At 45.8% G+C, this 17,896-nt stretch overlaps 1 protein-coding gene across 1 annotated transcript in view; it reads left to right on the forward strand.

Moving 5' to 3' along the window:
* CYTH4 (cytohesin 4) overlaps positions 1 to 17,896 on the forward strand; it is a 44,088-nt gene that overhangs the window by 1,917 nt on the left and 24,275 nt on the right. Inside the window, exon 2 of the mRNA XM_081024194.1 lies at positions 16,510 to 16,592. Within this exon, the coding sequence (XP_080880320.1) occupies positions 16,510 to 16,592 (83 nt within the window). The remainder of the gene's footprint in view (positions 1 to 16,509; positions 16,593 to 17,896) is intronic.

Raw genomic sequence — 17,896 nt, forward strand, 5'->3', positions numbered from 1 at the left:
TTGCTTCAGAAAGTGCAGATTTGATAGATTAGGTTTTAAATGAATATTGAATCAAATTTCCCCTCAATCCCTACTCACCATAGACCTGTTGGATTGTATCTATCTATTTATTTATTAAAATTTATACCCCTTGATTGGAAAAAAAAATCCTCAAAACAGTTTACTAAAAACGTTAGTCCAACTCAGGAGTAGACCTGTTGAAAATAATAGACCTAAGTTTCTCATGTTCATTAATTTCAATGGATCTGTTCTGAGTAGTACTGGATCCAACCGAATCTGCTTTCCTATTAATTATTTTACTTGAAAACTTTCTGCAATTGTGGCATGTAAGCTGAGGGGACACTCTGCTTCTCTCCCAGCTGTGGCAGCCCCACCAGTTGCCAGAGCCCGGAGAGGCAGAATGGGGCAGTGGTGAGGGTGAAGGAAGCCACTGGGCTGGTGGCATCCCACCTCAGTCGCCATGTTTTAACTCTCTCCAGGGGGCTCAGAGCCTCTCCATGGTGAACCCAGCTCTTTCGGCATATGTCAGCTGTACCTTATCATTGTTTCAAAAACATGTAGGTGTGCTTTTAGCTACCTTTTTATCCAGGTGATAAATTCTTAGAGCATGTTGTTATTTAGATTTTGTGACGTTAGTCTGTTTTTATTGACTGTTGATTTATTTTAAGTGTTTTTTTCTTGAAGACTATTAAGTTTTACGGGAGCGGCTTAGGCAATGAGGAATTTATCACTTAAGGTGGAACACAAACAAAAACCTCTTTTGGGGTGTAGGCAAGGGAAATAAACCATGTGGGTCTTCAAACTGTGGCAACTCTTGGGCACTGAGGTGGCTGGTGCCCATTGGGCCTAATAGGGCAGAAGGAAGGAGCCCATAATCTCGGCGGCCATTTTCGGTGCTCCTCTTGCTCCCACCCAAAAGAGTTTTTTCAGGGGCACATGAGATCTCATCCCCAAATAAACTCTTTTTCGGGGCAACAGTGAGACGCAGGTCAAGTGACTCACACAGGACTGTGTCCCAGAATACACAGTTTTGCACTGGGAAAAGTTGGGAGGTTTGGGAGCGAGAGTAGGTGGAGCCAAAGCCAATGACAGACAGAGCCAACTAATTCTAGTTTTGTGCTCCATCCTTCCCCCTACTAAGGCAACACTGAGGCCTAAGGAGGAGAATGCTGACAGGAAGTACCATCCCTTGGACTAGCAGTTGGCATGAGGGCAGATCAAGGTTGGTGGGGCATTTGCCCTAATGGTGGCCCATTTGCCCTAATGGACTAGCCTCCACCTGTCAGAGTTTGGGAAAGGTGCTCTCTCAATATATAAAATTTATTTCTACAATTCATTACCCATCATTCTGTCAGGGATACATAAACATTTAGCTTGGCTTCTGTTTTAGATTCCTACCTCTTGGACGTGGACCAGGCAGACAGTTGACACCTGCCTTTGCTACCACATATCACAAATAAATTGTATCCTAACGGGCTGGAATGTTGGAAGTGGAGAAAGTTCACCAAGACAGACAAGGGTCCATGACAATATCCTCAGGGCCTTCTGAAAAATGAGCAAGGAACATGTGCCTACTTTTCCCTCTTCCCAACCATCCCAAAGCATCTATAGCTAATCACAGCTAGATGGATGGGGGGAGATTTGTCTCCTTGTGGAAGTAGGCCAACTGTGATCCTTCCCCTCGCAATGCCCCATGTTCTCTTTTGCTGTACATAGGGTAGTCATGGTGGCTTCCAAATGGGATGCTGTCTTAGGTCTGGGTAACAGGAAAGCTGCCACCCACTTCCCTCCAAATCTAAGAAGACCCTTGGAAGCTCCATGTTAGAAGAGGAAATCAGGAACTGGCCAATTACTGGTTCCCAACTAAAAGAGTGGGAAGCCAAGTCTTGTTTTTCAAGGAAGATTTATCTTTGGGAGACTCCTCTGACTCCTTCTCTCTCTTCCCCCCTCCTCTACATTTTGTTATAATAAATTTGATTTTTAAAAAATGTCACTTTATCCACTATCTGACCAAGATCTAGGTCCATAAGTTGCCTTCCAAAATATCATCAATAAATGAAAAGGGATACATTAAACTTAGCTAGACTAGAGTAATGTACCTGTGCCTTTCCACATGGTTCAACTATCAATCTCTCTTTCAAAGGGAACTCTGGGAATTGCAGCTCTGTGGGGGGGAAAGAGGTCTCCTGGCAGCTCTCAGCATCCTTAGCAAGCAACAATCCCCAGGATTCTTTGGGGAAGAAGCTTAGAATGGTATGATGCCATTTTACAAGTATAGAGCTGGTGGGCCCCTAGTCCATCTACACAACTATTAAAGGTGCAAGAAACCTGCCTACTTTCACATCTGCCCCCCCCCCCCAATTGGGACACCCTGATTGGGGTAAGGTTAAAGCATATTGCATTGTTCCAGTGGTTGTGGTGATGGTTCATTTTTTATGTGCCACATACTATCAAAACAGGAAAAAATCCCAATCATGCAACATGGTTAGAACACATTATAATTAATAACGCACCATAATTAAAATGCACAATAAAAGAATCCCATTAAGATGTAAACAACCGTAATTAAAATATTCAATAAAACAATCCCATTAAAATACGGTAATTGAATCAGGTGACTCAGAGCAGGAAATCAAGAGGATGTTTGTGTAAACAGTTGGTGTCCAGAGCCATTTAGAAAACTGCCAGCTACAGAAGTGCAGAGAGAGTGGAAAAGGAGGGGTTAGCAGTGCAGTCCTAGGCATGTCTACCCAGAGGTAAATTCCAGTGGATACAATGGGATTTACTGCAAGGTAGTAGTGTATTTAGGAATGCAGCTTTATTCATCCTAATTCATAACACTGAACTCGGAGTCTCTCGGTGAGATTGATTCAGGATAGATTAAAAAACAAAGGTAGTTCTTCATGCAACACCTAACTAATTTATGCAATTCATTGCCAGGAATTATGGTGATTACTAGCTTCAAGGCTTTAAAAGGGAGTTAGATGACTTCACGAAGGAGATGTACATATCTCAACAGCTGCTAACCATGGTGGTTAAATGGAAAATATGTGTTTATTTTCAACTGGGGAGGAAGACTGAGGTCTCAGGAGGGTGGGGAATTTTTATTAACACATTTTAAATGGTCAAGTCACTCTTTCTCCTCAAGGGTGGTGGACAGTTCAGATAGTCTACCCCCAGGGCAGAAGTTGTGCCAAAAGTGGATGCAGATTTGCATAGAATGTGTATGTCCTAATATGTATATAACTACAAATTTAGAAACAAGTGTCGTGATATAAATAGAAATACAATACATCCCACCATAGTGAGGAGGACTGTGATTGAATGACCTGTGTGTCAGCCTGCTCAGTCTGTTGTCCGGGTGCTAACTGTTGATGTGCAACTTCATGGCCCCTGTTCTTCATTCATAGGGTTCTTTGTCTCTAAACTTGGCTATGGAAACCAGGTAGACCTTCAGATAGAAGTCTGTCCTCTACATGGTAGGACACATGGCTAAACTATCCTCCCCTTCAGGTTGATGCACCTTGATGGTTTCATGAGTACCATTCTCGAGTTAAAAGTTAGCATGACTGTTGATACCCTGGTTGGTCTGTGGAATATATGGAGATGACCAGGTATTCCACATAATTGCTCCTGAGCTTCATTTCCTATTAAATAAAAAACAGGTTTGACTCCTTGGTGTATCATAGAATCATAGAGTTGGAAGGGACCACAAGAATTGTCTAGTCCAACCCCCTGCAATGCTGGAATCTTTCGCCCAAGATGGGGCTTGAAACCCTCACCCTGAGATGAAGAGTCTCAGTCTCTACCAACTGAGCTACTGCAGAGCAATGGTACAAATATTGTGGGACTCCACCTCTGCTAAGCCCAAGTAAGCATGGTTTTTGGTCACTGTTGGAAGCAGGATGTTAAATCAGATGGACTTTGGGGCTGATCCACAAGGATTCTCCTTTTGTTCTTGTATATGCCACACACCAGTGAGCCCCCACCATGATGCTACTGAGAGGTCCTTGGCTAGTGCCAACCTGGACCCCTACCCAGCACTGCTGCTGCTGCTTGAAGTGTCTCAATCCACCTCCCCAGGGTTCATGGAAGGCACGGTTTGACCACAACTGGGGATCTATGGGGTTTCTACTCTGCTGTATAGGATTGCAGCCTCTGCATAGCAACATTGAGCTGCTGTATTTGGAATCAATTTCCTTCGGAAGTTCACCAGTTCAAAGAATCCTGGAACGCCTTCATCCGCTGGAACAAGCCTCAGGCCTCCCAGGAGCTGCTTGGTTATCTTGATCTTTTAATTGCTATCTCTTGGGCTCTCATTTGAGAACTCTATTTAATTTTAGCCCCATGTCTTTGAATGTTTCCAGAGCTTCCTACAGCCTCTGGTTCTGGTCTCCTCAGATCAAAATGCCATCTGTGAAAAGCTTGGTGCTCTGGATATCTTCAGAAACATGCCACTTACCCTCACTGAGCAGACGGCTCTGCAGAACGCCTCTCAAAGAGGAATTTGCAGAAAGAATATCTCTGAAGTAGGAAGTTGAAAGTACCCATCAGGGCACGTTCTGTGTCCAAGGGCACTTTGACAAAACACAAGGGAGATTTCGAAAGGTGGAAAAATACTCAGCCACAGCCAGCTTCTTAAATGTTTCTTCTTGCATTGGCTGTGGAAAATCCCACCAACTTGGGCACATCAAGGTACTGATGCAGTGTTCCACATTCTATTTATCCAGTTTTGACCATCTACACTGCTGCCTCTTTTTCCTGCTATCAGGTGCTTCAGTAGTCTGCCGGATCATTCTTGTCTGAAACCCTGGAGGGATGCCAGTTGGTGCAGACAGCATTGAACTAGGTGGACTTGGTTTAAGGCAGCTTCCTATGCTCTTTACTTTTCTGTTTCTCAGCTAGAATCCAGAGGCTGGTACAATTTAGCTTTGCCAGTTCCATGGATAGTTTCCCTTGTGCCCTAGAACAGGAGTGAGGAATCTGTGGTCAGGGACGATGGCACTTCCAAGTTAAGTGCTTATAACAGTAATAGGAAACCTGTGGTCCTCTATGTGTTTTTGGACTCCAACTCCCATCAACCCCAGCCAACATTGCCAGTTGTAAAGGATGATGGGAGTTGTAGTTTGACAACAACTGGAAGGCCGTAGTTCCTCACCTCTGTCCTACAATAATGTTTGGGACAGCAATCCTATACCCACTCACCACTGGACCTGAACCCCACTGAACTCAGTAGGACTTACTTCTGAAGTCTTTTTGCAATTAACAAGACCTCAGCATCCATTTAATCAATGAAGTCTTTTGCTTTCATTTGGACTTATGCACATTTAACCTGGATTGTATGCTAGGAATGAATCCTCTGTTCTGTCTAGCAAGTGTGTGGGCTCTGTGCCATTGAAATCAGTGGGACTTTGCATCCTATGCTCTCTTTTTAAGAAGTAAGCCCCACTGAATATGTGGGACTAAAAGCTGAGCAAACAAATATAGGATCAGGCTGTACAAAATATTTAGTGCAGGTGAGTTCCGGCACCTCTTTTCCTAGAAAAATAACACTGCATAAGCCCCTCATATTATCCTCACAACAGCCCCGTGAGGTCCTTTCATCTGAAAGATAGTGACTAGCCCAAGGTCATACAGTTAATTTCACACATAACTGGGGATTTAAATTCTCCCAAGTTCTAGTTTTATACTCTAACCCCTAACCTGGTACCCTTCACAATGCATGGCCCATGGTCAGGGATGATGGAAGCTGGATTCCTTCTGGAAGGCACCAGGTTGAAGAAAGCTTGTTGGCTCTCATTATTCACCTTGCTCATCTGAGGATGAGCATCTAACTTTGCAGAAGTGCTGCATGCCTCCAGGTGATGGGTTAACCACACAGAGCTGCTGTATCCTTCAAGGTCTCTATGAAGAACTTCTGATGGCTACATGCCTCCTTCCTTTAAAAAAAAAAAAAATTATTAGGGTTTAACAAATACAGAAAAAAGAAAAACAAACAATAAACAGTTACAAAACTTCAAAAGTAAATAAAAAAAGTAAAAATACAGTAAAGAACAACAGTTACAATACATCAACTCATTAAGAAAGAAAAAACAAAAACATTTAAAAAGCAAAAACATTTAAAAAAAAGAAAGAAAGAAAAGGCCAATGTTTTCATGTCCTTAACTTTCATTTGCTTATTTCCTTGACTTCCTCACACCTCCCTTTTTGTATTCTAGTTCAATTATCTATTTCAGCAAATCCTTTCCCTCTTTCTCAGATTTAGTTCCATAATTTATCTTAACACAATTTAGCCTTAAATTTTACACCTTTACCCATAATCAATCCATTCTTACTTAATTCTCAATAACATTTCTACTAAAGCCATATATCCTCTTTCTAGTATCCTTCTAACATTCATTAATTTTACAATATTTCTGTAAGCATACTTTAAATTTTTTCCAATCTTCTTCCACCAACTCTTCTCCCTGGTCTCGGATTCTGCCAGTCATTTCCGCCAGTTCCATGTAGTCCATCAGCTTCATCTGCCATTCTTCCCTGGTAGGTAGATCTTGTGTCTTCCAGTGCTTTGCGATGAGTATTCTTGCTGCTGTCGTAGCGTACATAAAGAAAGTTCTATCCTTCTTTGGCACCAATTGGCCGACGATGCCCAGGAGGAAGGCCTCTGGTTTCTTCAAGAAGGTATATTTAAATAACTGGTGTTATGTACCACCTATAGATCATTTTCATTAAATTCTCTTTTAAAGCATTACATGGCGTAAACTTCATACCCGTGGTCCATAACTTTTCCCAGTCAGCCATCATAATGTTATACCCAACGTCTTGTGCCCATTTAATCATAGCAGATTTCACCATTTCATCTTGTGTGTTCCATTTCAACAGCAAGTTATACATTCTTGACAAATTCTTAACTTTAGAATCTAACAATTCTGTTTCCAATTTTGATTTTTCCACTTGGAAGCCTATTTTTTTATCCACATTATATACCTCCATTATTTGATAATAATGGAGCCAGTCTCGCACTTTATTTTTTTATTTTTCAAAACTCTGCAATTTTAGTCTGTCTCCCTCTTGTTCCATGCCTCCTTCCTGTCCATCCCAGCAGTGCAAAGGTGATGTGATGGCCTCACCCCCGGAGCACAACGGAAACTCAGCTTATGTTTATCGCACTACAATGTGACCAATGGTGTTAGTTAAAGTGGAAACTGTGCACATAGTTGTGTGACTGGTCCCCGAATGCAGTCGAATTGTAATAACCAGGAATGTATGAGGGTGGGACCTTACTTGAGTGGGTCAAACCCACATACTAAGGAACGTGCATGACTAGGCTCCTCGTTCCTACCTCTACACCTCAAAATCTAGGTCATTGCTTCCCCTTTTCTGACCATATATTTAGCAATGGTATTGCACGTGCACTGTAGCATAGATAAAGAGTTTCCAGGACAAAATGGGTGGGACTTCCCTTTTTTGTCCAGACATGAGAAAATAAGATAAAAATAAAAGAATGGTTTACCACAGACTAGTGGCTGTGTTTGGAAAGAAAACACAGGACTCAGCTATACAGTTGCAAATGAAACATTTTAAGTGTGTTTTAAGTGCAGTATACAATGAGACACTAAATGGCGGTGGCCATTGAATTTATGGAAAATTCAATGTATTTTTATTATTATTATTTTTTAAAAAAGCATTTTCAGAATGGTTTTTATATGTGTGTAGATTCCACCACAATGTGTGAAAAGCATAAGGAACCAAAGTCAGTCCATAAGGGGGGGGGGGGACTCCAAAATGCAAGGCTGGGCATAAACCTTTGTTAGGACCAACCAAAATGTCATGAAATTGAGGTGAGCTTTCAGACTCTCTAGAATTCTTCAGCAGGCAGGGTGTTACCTAAAACAGGAGAAGGAGGGAAAATAATAAAGCAAAAAGGTACAAAAATTAGGCTGGATGTTGTAGCCATGGGTCAGTTCCAATATGGGGTTTGCAAACTGAATATGTCCCTGCCAGGTATTACAGGTATCAGATTACTCCTCTAGGATTGTGGAATAAAGAAGCAATGACTGTTCCCCATTTCCAAGAACAGCCCTGCATCTTAATCAAAATACCAGTTCCTGTTAGGTACAACATGTGAAGTATGTTTTCAATGTCATTAAAGCAGGTATAGCTTGAAAAATAAATCGAAAGAGGACTCCAACGTGGTTTAAAATGTATCATGATATTGGATGCCTCCAGACTTGCATTACTTTGCAGAGGGATTCAAGAGGACACCAGGACATCAGGTTTTGCACAATTAAAGGGCTCTGTTGCCCTAGTGCAACAAATCCACTTTAAGACAGAAGTGAGCTTTTGGCTGTTTGAAAAGTGATAGCATTGAAAAGCAAAGGATGAATAAAAGACGAATGGGAAGATGCATACACAACGCACAGTAACTCACATAACCACCCTGCAAACAAATTGGAATAAATGCTCATTAAAGACTGGAGACAATACTTTTGCCTAAGCTTTGTGCAAGCAAGTCAGGATAAAGGCTCAATAAATACAGGTAGGTAGCTGTGTTGGTCTGACGCAGTCGAAACAAACAAACAAACAAACAAACAAACAAACAAACAAATGTATGTCCAGTAGCACCTTAGAGACCAAATAAGTTTGTTCTGGGTATAAGCTTTTATGTGCACACACATTTCTTCAGATACACTGAAACAGAAGTCACCAGACCCTTATATTAGTGGGAGGGTGGGGTGGGGTTTTTCTCAGAAGGGTGGTGGGAGATGAGTGATTGACTCAATGGGCATGGTAAACCTGTTGACGACTGTTAACGACTGCAATTAGTCATACATGAAAAAGCAAGGGATAGTATGCAGATGACCAAAAATAGCTTTAGCATATGTAATGAGACAAGAATCCAATATCTCTTCTGTTTCAGTGTATCTGAAGAAGTGTGCATACACATGAAAGCTTATACCCAGAACAAACTTAGTTGGTCTCTAAGGTGCTACTGGACTATTTATTTATTTATTTATTTATGCATGCTCAATAAATAAGTTGCCTGGAGGAGTCCTTTTATAATACTTTTTTTTTTTTTTGCTATCATCATCTAAAGAAGTTAGCATTTGCTGCAGTTTAACAGTTACCCCCAAATCTGTCATCTGAAAAGAGGGTTACCTCAGTCTATCTAATGGTGCAGCTATTCCTGATTCCCACAAGGAAAATAGATATTGTGATTTCTGAAAACTGTTGAATTCAAAGTCCAGTCTGAATACCCAATTCCGTTTTTACAAATGCTGCAGCCTTCAGAGAAAGAGAATCTTGATGCTGCTGACATTTATTTTCAGCTACTGCAACAGCTTCCCATTTATTGTCAGAATCTTGCTGAGTGCTCTGAGTAATCTTTATTTAACTATGGAGCTGCTGGCCCCCAGACCGCTACTTCTTCTTCTTTTTGGTCTGTAGTGAATCATTCTGTGGTTTTCTCATCTCTGACATCACCCACCCAGTTTCCTAAGAATAAAAGAGGAACTACGTACAACCTAGAGTAACATCTATGTGTAGCCACTGGTTGATAAATAGCAAGGCCTCCTCTGCCCCTTTAAAAACCACCAGACGCCTTAGCTGCCACCACCGCTCCTTAAAAATGGGAGTCAGGGTATGCAAGCCCAGTCAAGGGGCATTTCCACCAAAGATCTAATGTAAATGTTAGGATCTGGAATGCTTTTGCACTGGGTGTGAATTTGTAATTGTTTGCTAATTTCAGCAAAATATTTATCTGATTTGGATTCTTCCCACTCCAGGATGCTTTGGAAGGAAATTATGGACTTGGTAATATTTTGGGAGCGATACTTCTAGTAGTTTGGAGAGAGGGTCATGAGGAGAATTTTAGGGCAACAATCCCTATGTGTGTTTTTAGTCTTTTTGGCTTGTATTTACCTCATAAACCATAACATGGGCCCTGCTGGATCAAACCAAAGACCCAACTAGTCCAGCATGCTGTTTTCTCAATTACCAACCAAGATACCTGTGGGATGTCTACAAGCCAGACATGAACACCATACATTCTTCCCACTTGTGTTCCCCAGCAACCACTTCTGATACTGATAGGGATGTTTCCATCATGGTTTGTAGATACTGATTGCCTGATACTCCATGGATTGGCCTAATCCCTCTTTTAAAGCTATCCAAGTTCATGACTGTCAGGGAACTGCCATCGGAAGGAAGGGAGGTGAAAGGGCTCACACAGGTTGGGAGAGACTCAGCAGCTGAAGAGGGAACCAGTAGGGGGAGAGGAGCTGAGCTGAGGGAAAGTGAGCTGGAGGGATGGCTCAGAGACACTTCCAGCGAAAACAGTGGGGAGGTTTCAGGACCTCCTGTAGGGACACCCACTCCTTGCCGGAAACTGTCACGCAGAGAGTCCAGAAGACGTGTTTCCGTTAAGGAGCTTTTATGTTGGAAGCGATTCCGAAAGCAACCACTGTCGGAATCTGCTAGTGACTAGAGGAGCCATGTCTGAGGGGCTCCGTCACAGACAGAGGTTTGTGGACTTGAACAAACTCTGAGGGGATACGATTTTACGCACAAGCAGCTCATCATCCCATCACAGCATTCCGACAGTCTTTGAAAGCAGCTTGTGCAGGAGAAGGCATCATGAGCAACCCAGCCGGAACCGGAGAAGCAGGAGCTGGAGCGGGTCCAAGCCTGGAAGAAAGGTACCGGGTGTTGGAGGTCCAGCTAGCGCTGCAGACGGCGAGGCTTGAGGAGAGGAGGGCTCAGGATGCAGACAAAAAGGGGAAAGCCACCCAGCTCGCCAGAAAGGTACCAGGATTGGTGCAGAAGTTTGGGGGGGAGCCCAAAGACTATCATGGCTTTCGGACAGAGATGCAATATGCCCTCAATCTGCAGTTTGATGAATTCCCTGACGAGGAATCACGAGTGGCTTTCGTGATTGGGCATCTTGAAAAGGGGGCGAGAGACTGGGTTAGACCCCTAATGGCAGCGAATAGTGACGTCCTAAAGGACACGATGAAGTTCTTTCGCGCCATGGATCTGATGTTTTCCAGCGATATTGAACAGGGAGTGGTGCGCAGACAGTTAATGGCTTGCAAACAGGGGAGCCGATCTGTCCATGAGTACTGGACTGAGTTCACCATGTTGATCCATAAATTGGGGTGGGATCTATCGGCGGAACCCATTCAAATGCTCTTTGAAGAAGGGCTTTCTTCGGCTGTGAAAGACGAACTTTCCCGGGCGCCCAGGGCGGAGTCTATGGACCAGCTGACCAAATCAGCGCTGACCATAGGAGCGCGCCAGGAGGCGAGAGCATTGGAGAGGCGGGAAGGGAAGGGGGAACGTTGGAAGGAGTTCCGCATTCCAGACATTCCAGAGCCAACTTTCCCGCCGGCAGAGCCGATGGAAATCGGAACAGCGCGCGCGCGCGCAGTTTCAAAGCCCAGTGAGGGGGGAAAGAAGGAGGGAAAAGGCGCCCGAAAATGCTATCTCTGCCAACAGCCAGGTCACTTTGCCAGAGTCTGCCCCCAGAGGAAGGAATGGCAAGGGATGGTAGGAGCTGTGGAGGGAAGAGAGGAAGAAATACCGGAGCAAGTAAAAGCCAACGCCTGGCTGCCACCGTCGGGGCACAGCAGCCAGGCCAAAGAGCAGTGAAAGTGCCCACGCCAGAACCTCCTAAACCCGCCCTAGTGATAGAAGTGGCGCTAGAGCTGCCAAACGGACACCCTCTAAAGATAAAGGCGCTGTTGGACTCAGGCAGCTCCTGCAATTTCATGAGCAAAGAGTTTGCAGCTGAACACCAGATACAGACGATCCCTTTAAGCAACCCCCTGCAGGTGACCACGATCGATGGCAGGGAGCTGTTGGGAGGAGAAGTCAGCTTGCAGACCGTCCCAATGATAATGAAGGTGGCAAGGCACACCGAACTGATAGCGTTTAATGTGGCCACCTTGGGAGGAGCTCCCATTATATTGGGGATGAGCTGGCTAGCGTTACATGATCCGCTGGTGGGCTGGCATCAGAGAGTGGTTTCTTTTGGTTCAGCACATTGCTTAGAACACTGCAAAGAGGGAAAGGGTTTGGCAGGGGCCCAAGCCACCCTAGCAGGGACTGAAGTAACGGAGAACGTGAAGGTACCACGACAATACGCAGATCTCCGCGACGTCTTCAGCGAAAGGGAAGCTGACCAACTACCCCCGCATAGACCCTTTGACTGTCAAATCAATTTACTCCCTGGGGCACAGCTCCCTGTAGGCAAGCTGTACGCCATGTCAGACAGAGAGATGCAGGAGCTAAGAGAGTTCATTGACAAGAACCTGAAGAGAGGGTTCATCAGAGAGTCCAGGGCGGTGGGGGGCAGCCCAGTGTTTTTTGTGGATAAAAAAACACACGAACAAGCCGAGGCTGGTTTGTGACTTCAGGGCCTTAAATGCAGTGTCAGAACCAGTGGCCTTCCCTATGCCCAGGATTGACGACATTTTGACAAGGGTGCGGAAGGGAAAGATTTTCACAAAGCTGGACCTAAGGGGGGCGTACAACCTGATACGAATAAGGAAGGGGGATGAATGGAAAACCACCATGTTCACCCCTTTAGGGGCATTTGAATATTTAGTTATGCCCTTCGGCCTACAAGCAGGCTCCGCATGCTTTCAATCGTTTATGAACCACGTCCTGGGGCCTTTGCTTTACAAGAATTGTGTGGCCTTCTTAGACGACGTGTTGGTGTATTCTGAGAATGAGGAGCAGCATGTGAGAGACGTCAGAGAAGTGTTGAGCAGGCTGCAAGCCAACCAGCTGTGGGTGAAACTGGAGAAGTGTCAGTTTCATACCAAGGAGGTGGAATTCCTGGGGTATCGCCTGTCAGACAAGGGATTGGCCATGGATCCCGGCAAGGTCCAGGCGGTGCTGGAATGGAAAACACCCAAAACAAGGAAGGATGTGCAGAGGTTCCTAGGATTTGGGAACTTCTATCGTAAGTTCATCCGAAACTTTGCCCACCTGACGGCGCCCATTACGGACTGTCTCAGCAGTAAGAAGAAGTTCGTTTGGACTGAGGAGGCGGAGCGAGCATTTGAGGAACTAAAAAGGGCCTTCGCCTCGGAACAACAACTCCTGCATGTGGATTTACAAAAACCGATGAGAGTGGAAACTGACGCATCAGACAGAGCGATTGGGGCGGTGCTTCTGCAGCCAGGGAAGGAGGAGTCAGAGTGGAGACCGTGTGCCTTTTTTTCGCGAAAGCTGAACAAATCCGAGAGGAACTACACGGTGTATGACCGAGAACTACTAGCCATTCATGAGGCGTTCCGGAGATGGAGGCACCTGCTAATTGGCGCACAACATAAGGTGCAAGTGTGCACTGACCACAAGAACCTAGAGTATTGGAGGACGGCACGAGTGCTCAACCAACGGCAAGTGAGATGGGCCCAGGAGTTCTCCAAATTTAACTTTGAGATTTGTTACGTGCCAGGCCCAGAGAACATTAGGGCGGACGCTCTCTCACGCAAACCTGAATATTTGGAGGGGGAGGGAGCACCCGAAGAGAGACATGTCATTCCAGAGGACCGCTGGGTGTGTGGGGCGGCATTGGTGGGACAAAGAGAACTGGTAGAGGAAACAGAGAATGATGAATACGCCCAGAATAAGCTCAGAGGTCTTAGGGGTGAGGGAGAGGAACCAGGGGGTTTCGAGGAAAGAAATGGAGCTTTGTATTACAAAGGGGCACTGTATATCCCTGAAGGAGACTTAAGGGGGAGGGTACTCAAGCAGTTGCACGACAGCCCCACGGCGGGGCATTTTGGACAACACAAAACCATGTGGTTGGTCACCAGGGATTTTTGGTGGCCTAAGGTGAGGGAAGATGTACGTGAGTATGTAAGAGGGTGCGAGCAATGCCAGCGAGCCAAAGGGGAAAGGCGGGCGCCGGCGGGGCTATTAGAACCCTTACCAACCCCAGAACGACCTTGGGAGGCAGTGTCGATAGATTTTATGACTGATCTGCCGAAGTCCAAAGGGAAAACAGCCATCATGGTGGTGGTAGACCTACTAACAAAGATGTGCCACTTTGTAGCCTGCTCGCATGCAGTCACGGCGGAAGAGACAGCGAAGTTATTTGTAGAACACATTTTTAGGTTGCACGGAGTGCCATTGAGGGTGGTCTCAGACCGAGGAAAACAATTTACTTCCAGGTTCTGGAGGAAGCTCATGAGCTTACTGCAGGTGGAGGTCAACTTTTCGACTGCCCGGCACCCTGAAACCAACGGGCAGGCGGAACGAGCAAACGGTGTCCTCCAGCAATACCTGAGGTGTTATGTCAATGACAGAGAGAATGACTGGGTAGAAAAGTTGGCGCTGGCGGAATTTGCCTACAACAATGCCGAGAATGTGTCCACAGGGATGAGCCCCTTCTTGGCTAATTATGGGTGTCATCCCAGGGCTTTCCCAGGGGGAGAAGGGGAGAGATGGAGCGTCCCGGCAGCCGAGCATTTTGTAGAAGAAATGGAAGCAATCCATCGTCAGCTCCAACTCAACTTAGAAAGGGCGAAGGAAGAATACAAGAGGCAGGCAGACAAGAACCGAAGGGAAGGTGAAACCATAAGGGTGGGAGATAGGGTGTGGCTGTCAACCCAAGGGTTGCCGTTCAAAGGAGGTTGTAAGAAATTAAGACCCAGGAGATTGGGTCCCTTTGAGGTCATTCAACAGGTCAACCCAGTGGCTTTCAGGCTCCGGTTACCCAACCACATGAAACTGCACCCAGTATTTCACAGGTCGTTACTGTCACCGTACGAGGGGGGACGAGAAGGGATGGCCACTCGGGGACCGGTCATAGAAGAAAGAGAATGCAGCAGCCATGTGGCAGAAATCCTCGACGCCAGGTGGAAGGGGGATCAGGTGGAGTATTTGGTAGCGTGGGAAGGAGAACCGGAGTCAGAAAACACTTGGGTAATGGCCGAAGATATCAATGACGAGGTATTGATAGAAACGTTCCATCAAAGGTTCCCAAGGAAACCTCAGCCTGTGGAGAGGTTCCGGAGGGAATACTTTGGGACCACCGATGAGGAGGAGGAGTTGGAAGGATTCCCGGACTCGGAAGGGGAAGGGGAGATGGACTCTGAGGAGGAGGAGTACTTCGAGACCAGGAACCGCAACAGGTGGAGAGAAGTGTTCGAGACATCGGAAGATGAAGGAAGTTCATTCCGGGGTTTTGCCTCCTCACCGCCCGTAGAGGAGGGGGCGAGAGGGGGTGAAGGGGGCCCTGGAGGGGAGGTGGATGTCAGGGAACTGCCATCGGAAGGAAGGGAGGTGAAAGGGCTCACACAGGTTGGGAGAGACTCAGCAGCTGAAGAGGGAACCAGTAGGGGGAGAGGAGCTGAGCTGAGGGAAAGTGAGCTGGAGGGATGGCTCAGAGACACTTCCAGCGAAAACAGTGGGGAGGTTTCAGGACCTCCTGTAGGGACACCCACTCCTCGCCGGAAACTGTCACGCAGAGAGTCCAGAAGACGTGTTTCCGTTAAGGAGCTTTTATGTTGGAAGCGATTCCGAAAGCAACCACTGTCGGAATCTGCTAGTGACTAGAGGAGCCATGTCTGAGGGGCTCCGTCACAGACAGAGGTTTGTGGACTTGAACAAACTCTGAGGGGATACGATTTTACGCACAAGCAGCTCATCATCCCATCACAATGACCATCACACTATCTTGTGTAGTGAACTCCATAGTTTAAGAACACAGGATACTTTCAAGTCCCCAAACCGCTTTTAAGACTTTAAGGAACAGTTTGTGGGAACAGCGGGGGATGCGGGTGGTGCTGTGGTTTAAACCACTGTGCCTCATGGGCTTGCTGATCAGAAGGTCGGCGGTTCGAATCCCCACGACAGGGTGAGCTCCCATTGCTCGGTCCCTGCTCCTGCCAACCTAGCAGTTCGAAAGCACGCCAGTGCAAGTAGATAAATAGGTACCGTTCCGGTGGGAAGGTAAAGAGCGTTTCCGTGCGCTGCTCTGCTTTCGGTGTTCTGTTGCAGCAGAAGTGGCTTAGTCATGCTGGCAACATGACCCGGAAAAACTGTCTGCAGACAAACGCCGGCTCCCTTGGCCTGTAAAGCGAGATGAGCGCCGCAATCCCAGAGTCGTCTGCGACTGGACTTAACTGTCAGGGGTCCTTTACCTTTACCTTTACCTTTTGTGGGAACAGCACCTGAAGGACCAGCTCTGAGAAAATGTAGGTGGTCTAAATGTCCGTATCAGACAAGGAGTGGTGAGACCTGGGTTGAAATCCCCACTAAGCCGTGAAGCTCACTCAATGGTCTTGGGTCGACTGCTGATTCTACCCCATAGAGAAGTTATTAGGATAAAATGGGTTTGTGTGTTTCCAAGAGAACCTTGTATGCTGAGTTGTTCAGAAGACGAGCAGCTTGAAAATGTGCAGGTCAAAAAATGGCCATGTTCTCTTCTGGATCATATTCTTGACATTCAGAGCAATCTCGGGTGGGAGTAAAAAAAGATTATTTTTCTTTCAGGCACATCAGATTTAAATGAAACCGAGGAAGCTGAGCTACAGACTATCAAAAAGCATAAGGAAGAGCTGCTGGCAGACATCCAGGTGGGCACCACCCCAAGGGCAGTTAGGCCAAGTCTTCCTCAACCTGGTGTTAGACTACAATTCCCATCAGCCCCAGCCTGCATGGTGAATGGAATGGGATGATATGAACTGTAGACCAACATCGTCTTCAGGCTGGCAGTGGCTGCAGCGTTGCCAGAATTATGACTATCGCTGGGAAGGGTCCAAACACAAGAAGCTTCCTTATTCTATGACAGACCACCATTGGTCCATGTAGCTCATTATTGTTGATGCTGCTTGGTAGTGACCCTCTAGCATTTTAGACATGAGTCTTTTCCAACTGTACCTGAAGATGGTGGAAATTGAATCTAGGACCTTTTACATGTAAAGCATGGGCTCTGCCACTGAGCTATGGCCAGGGCAGGCCCACCCATGAGGCCAGGTGAAGCAACCACCTCAGACGGCAGGATCCACGGGGGCAGCAGATCCAAATGTAGAGCTTTCTGTTAGGTTTCTGTTTATGCCACTGTGCAGTTTTTGGAGTCACAAGACTCTGTTGACATTCCAGACTGTTGGAAGTCTCACGGGAGACAGGAGACGGATGTTGATGTTACTGGTTTCCTGTTTTTTTGTTCCAGTTGCTCACTGACTCTCACAGAGAGAATATGCATATTCTTTTCTGTCCTGCGTAGTTAGAAATAAACGTAGCGATGTAGCACATATTTCCAGCTCCTTCAGCTATTTGTATACTCTGCGTAATGAGGGAACATGCCTGAAGCCTCATTAAAGGGTTAGGTCATTAATCACCTTCGGAGGAGAGCCATTACAGCTCGGCCATATGCAACAGAACCTCCAACACTTTCTTCCCTCTTTGTTCCTTCACTCACCCCTTCTTCTCTGGCCAGAGTGGGGGCAGCATTTGGTGGTTCGCTTCAGGTGCCAAAATGTCTTGGGCTGGCCCTGGCTAAGGCCCTTCCCCCAAGGCCAAGGCCACACCTTTCCTCCCAAAACACACATTCATCATAATCACGGATGCAGCCCCAGGGAAAGAGTCCCAGCCTTGTTGCTAGAAGACTTGTGACCAACCATCTCTATTCGGTCTCTGGCTTGCAATGTATCTTAAAAAAAAATTATTGACTTGCTACCAAATCAATTATATTTTTGATTTGCTTTATAATTTTTATTGATTTGCTACCAAAAAAAAGTGCAAACATAACAAAAAGAAAGAAAATGAAGAATAAAAAAAATATAAGCCATAGCCTGGAAGGACAAAACCCCATAGATACAATGCTACTCCAAAGGGACAAAAAAATAGTTTAACCGTCAGTCATTTCCTTACAGGGAGC

Source organism: Podarcis pityusensis, assembly GCF_964106645.2.
Source record: "Podarcis pityusensis genome assembly, chromosome: 10".
Classification (NCBI taxonomy): domain Eukaryota; kingdom Metazoa; phylum Chordata; class Lepidosauria; order Squamata; family Lacertidae; genus Podarcis; species Podarcis pityusensis.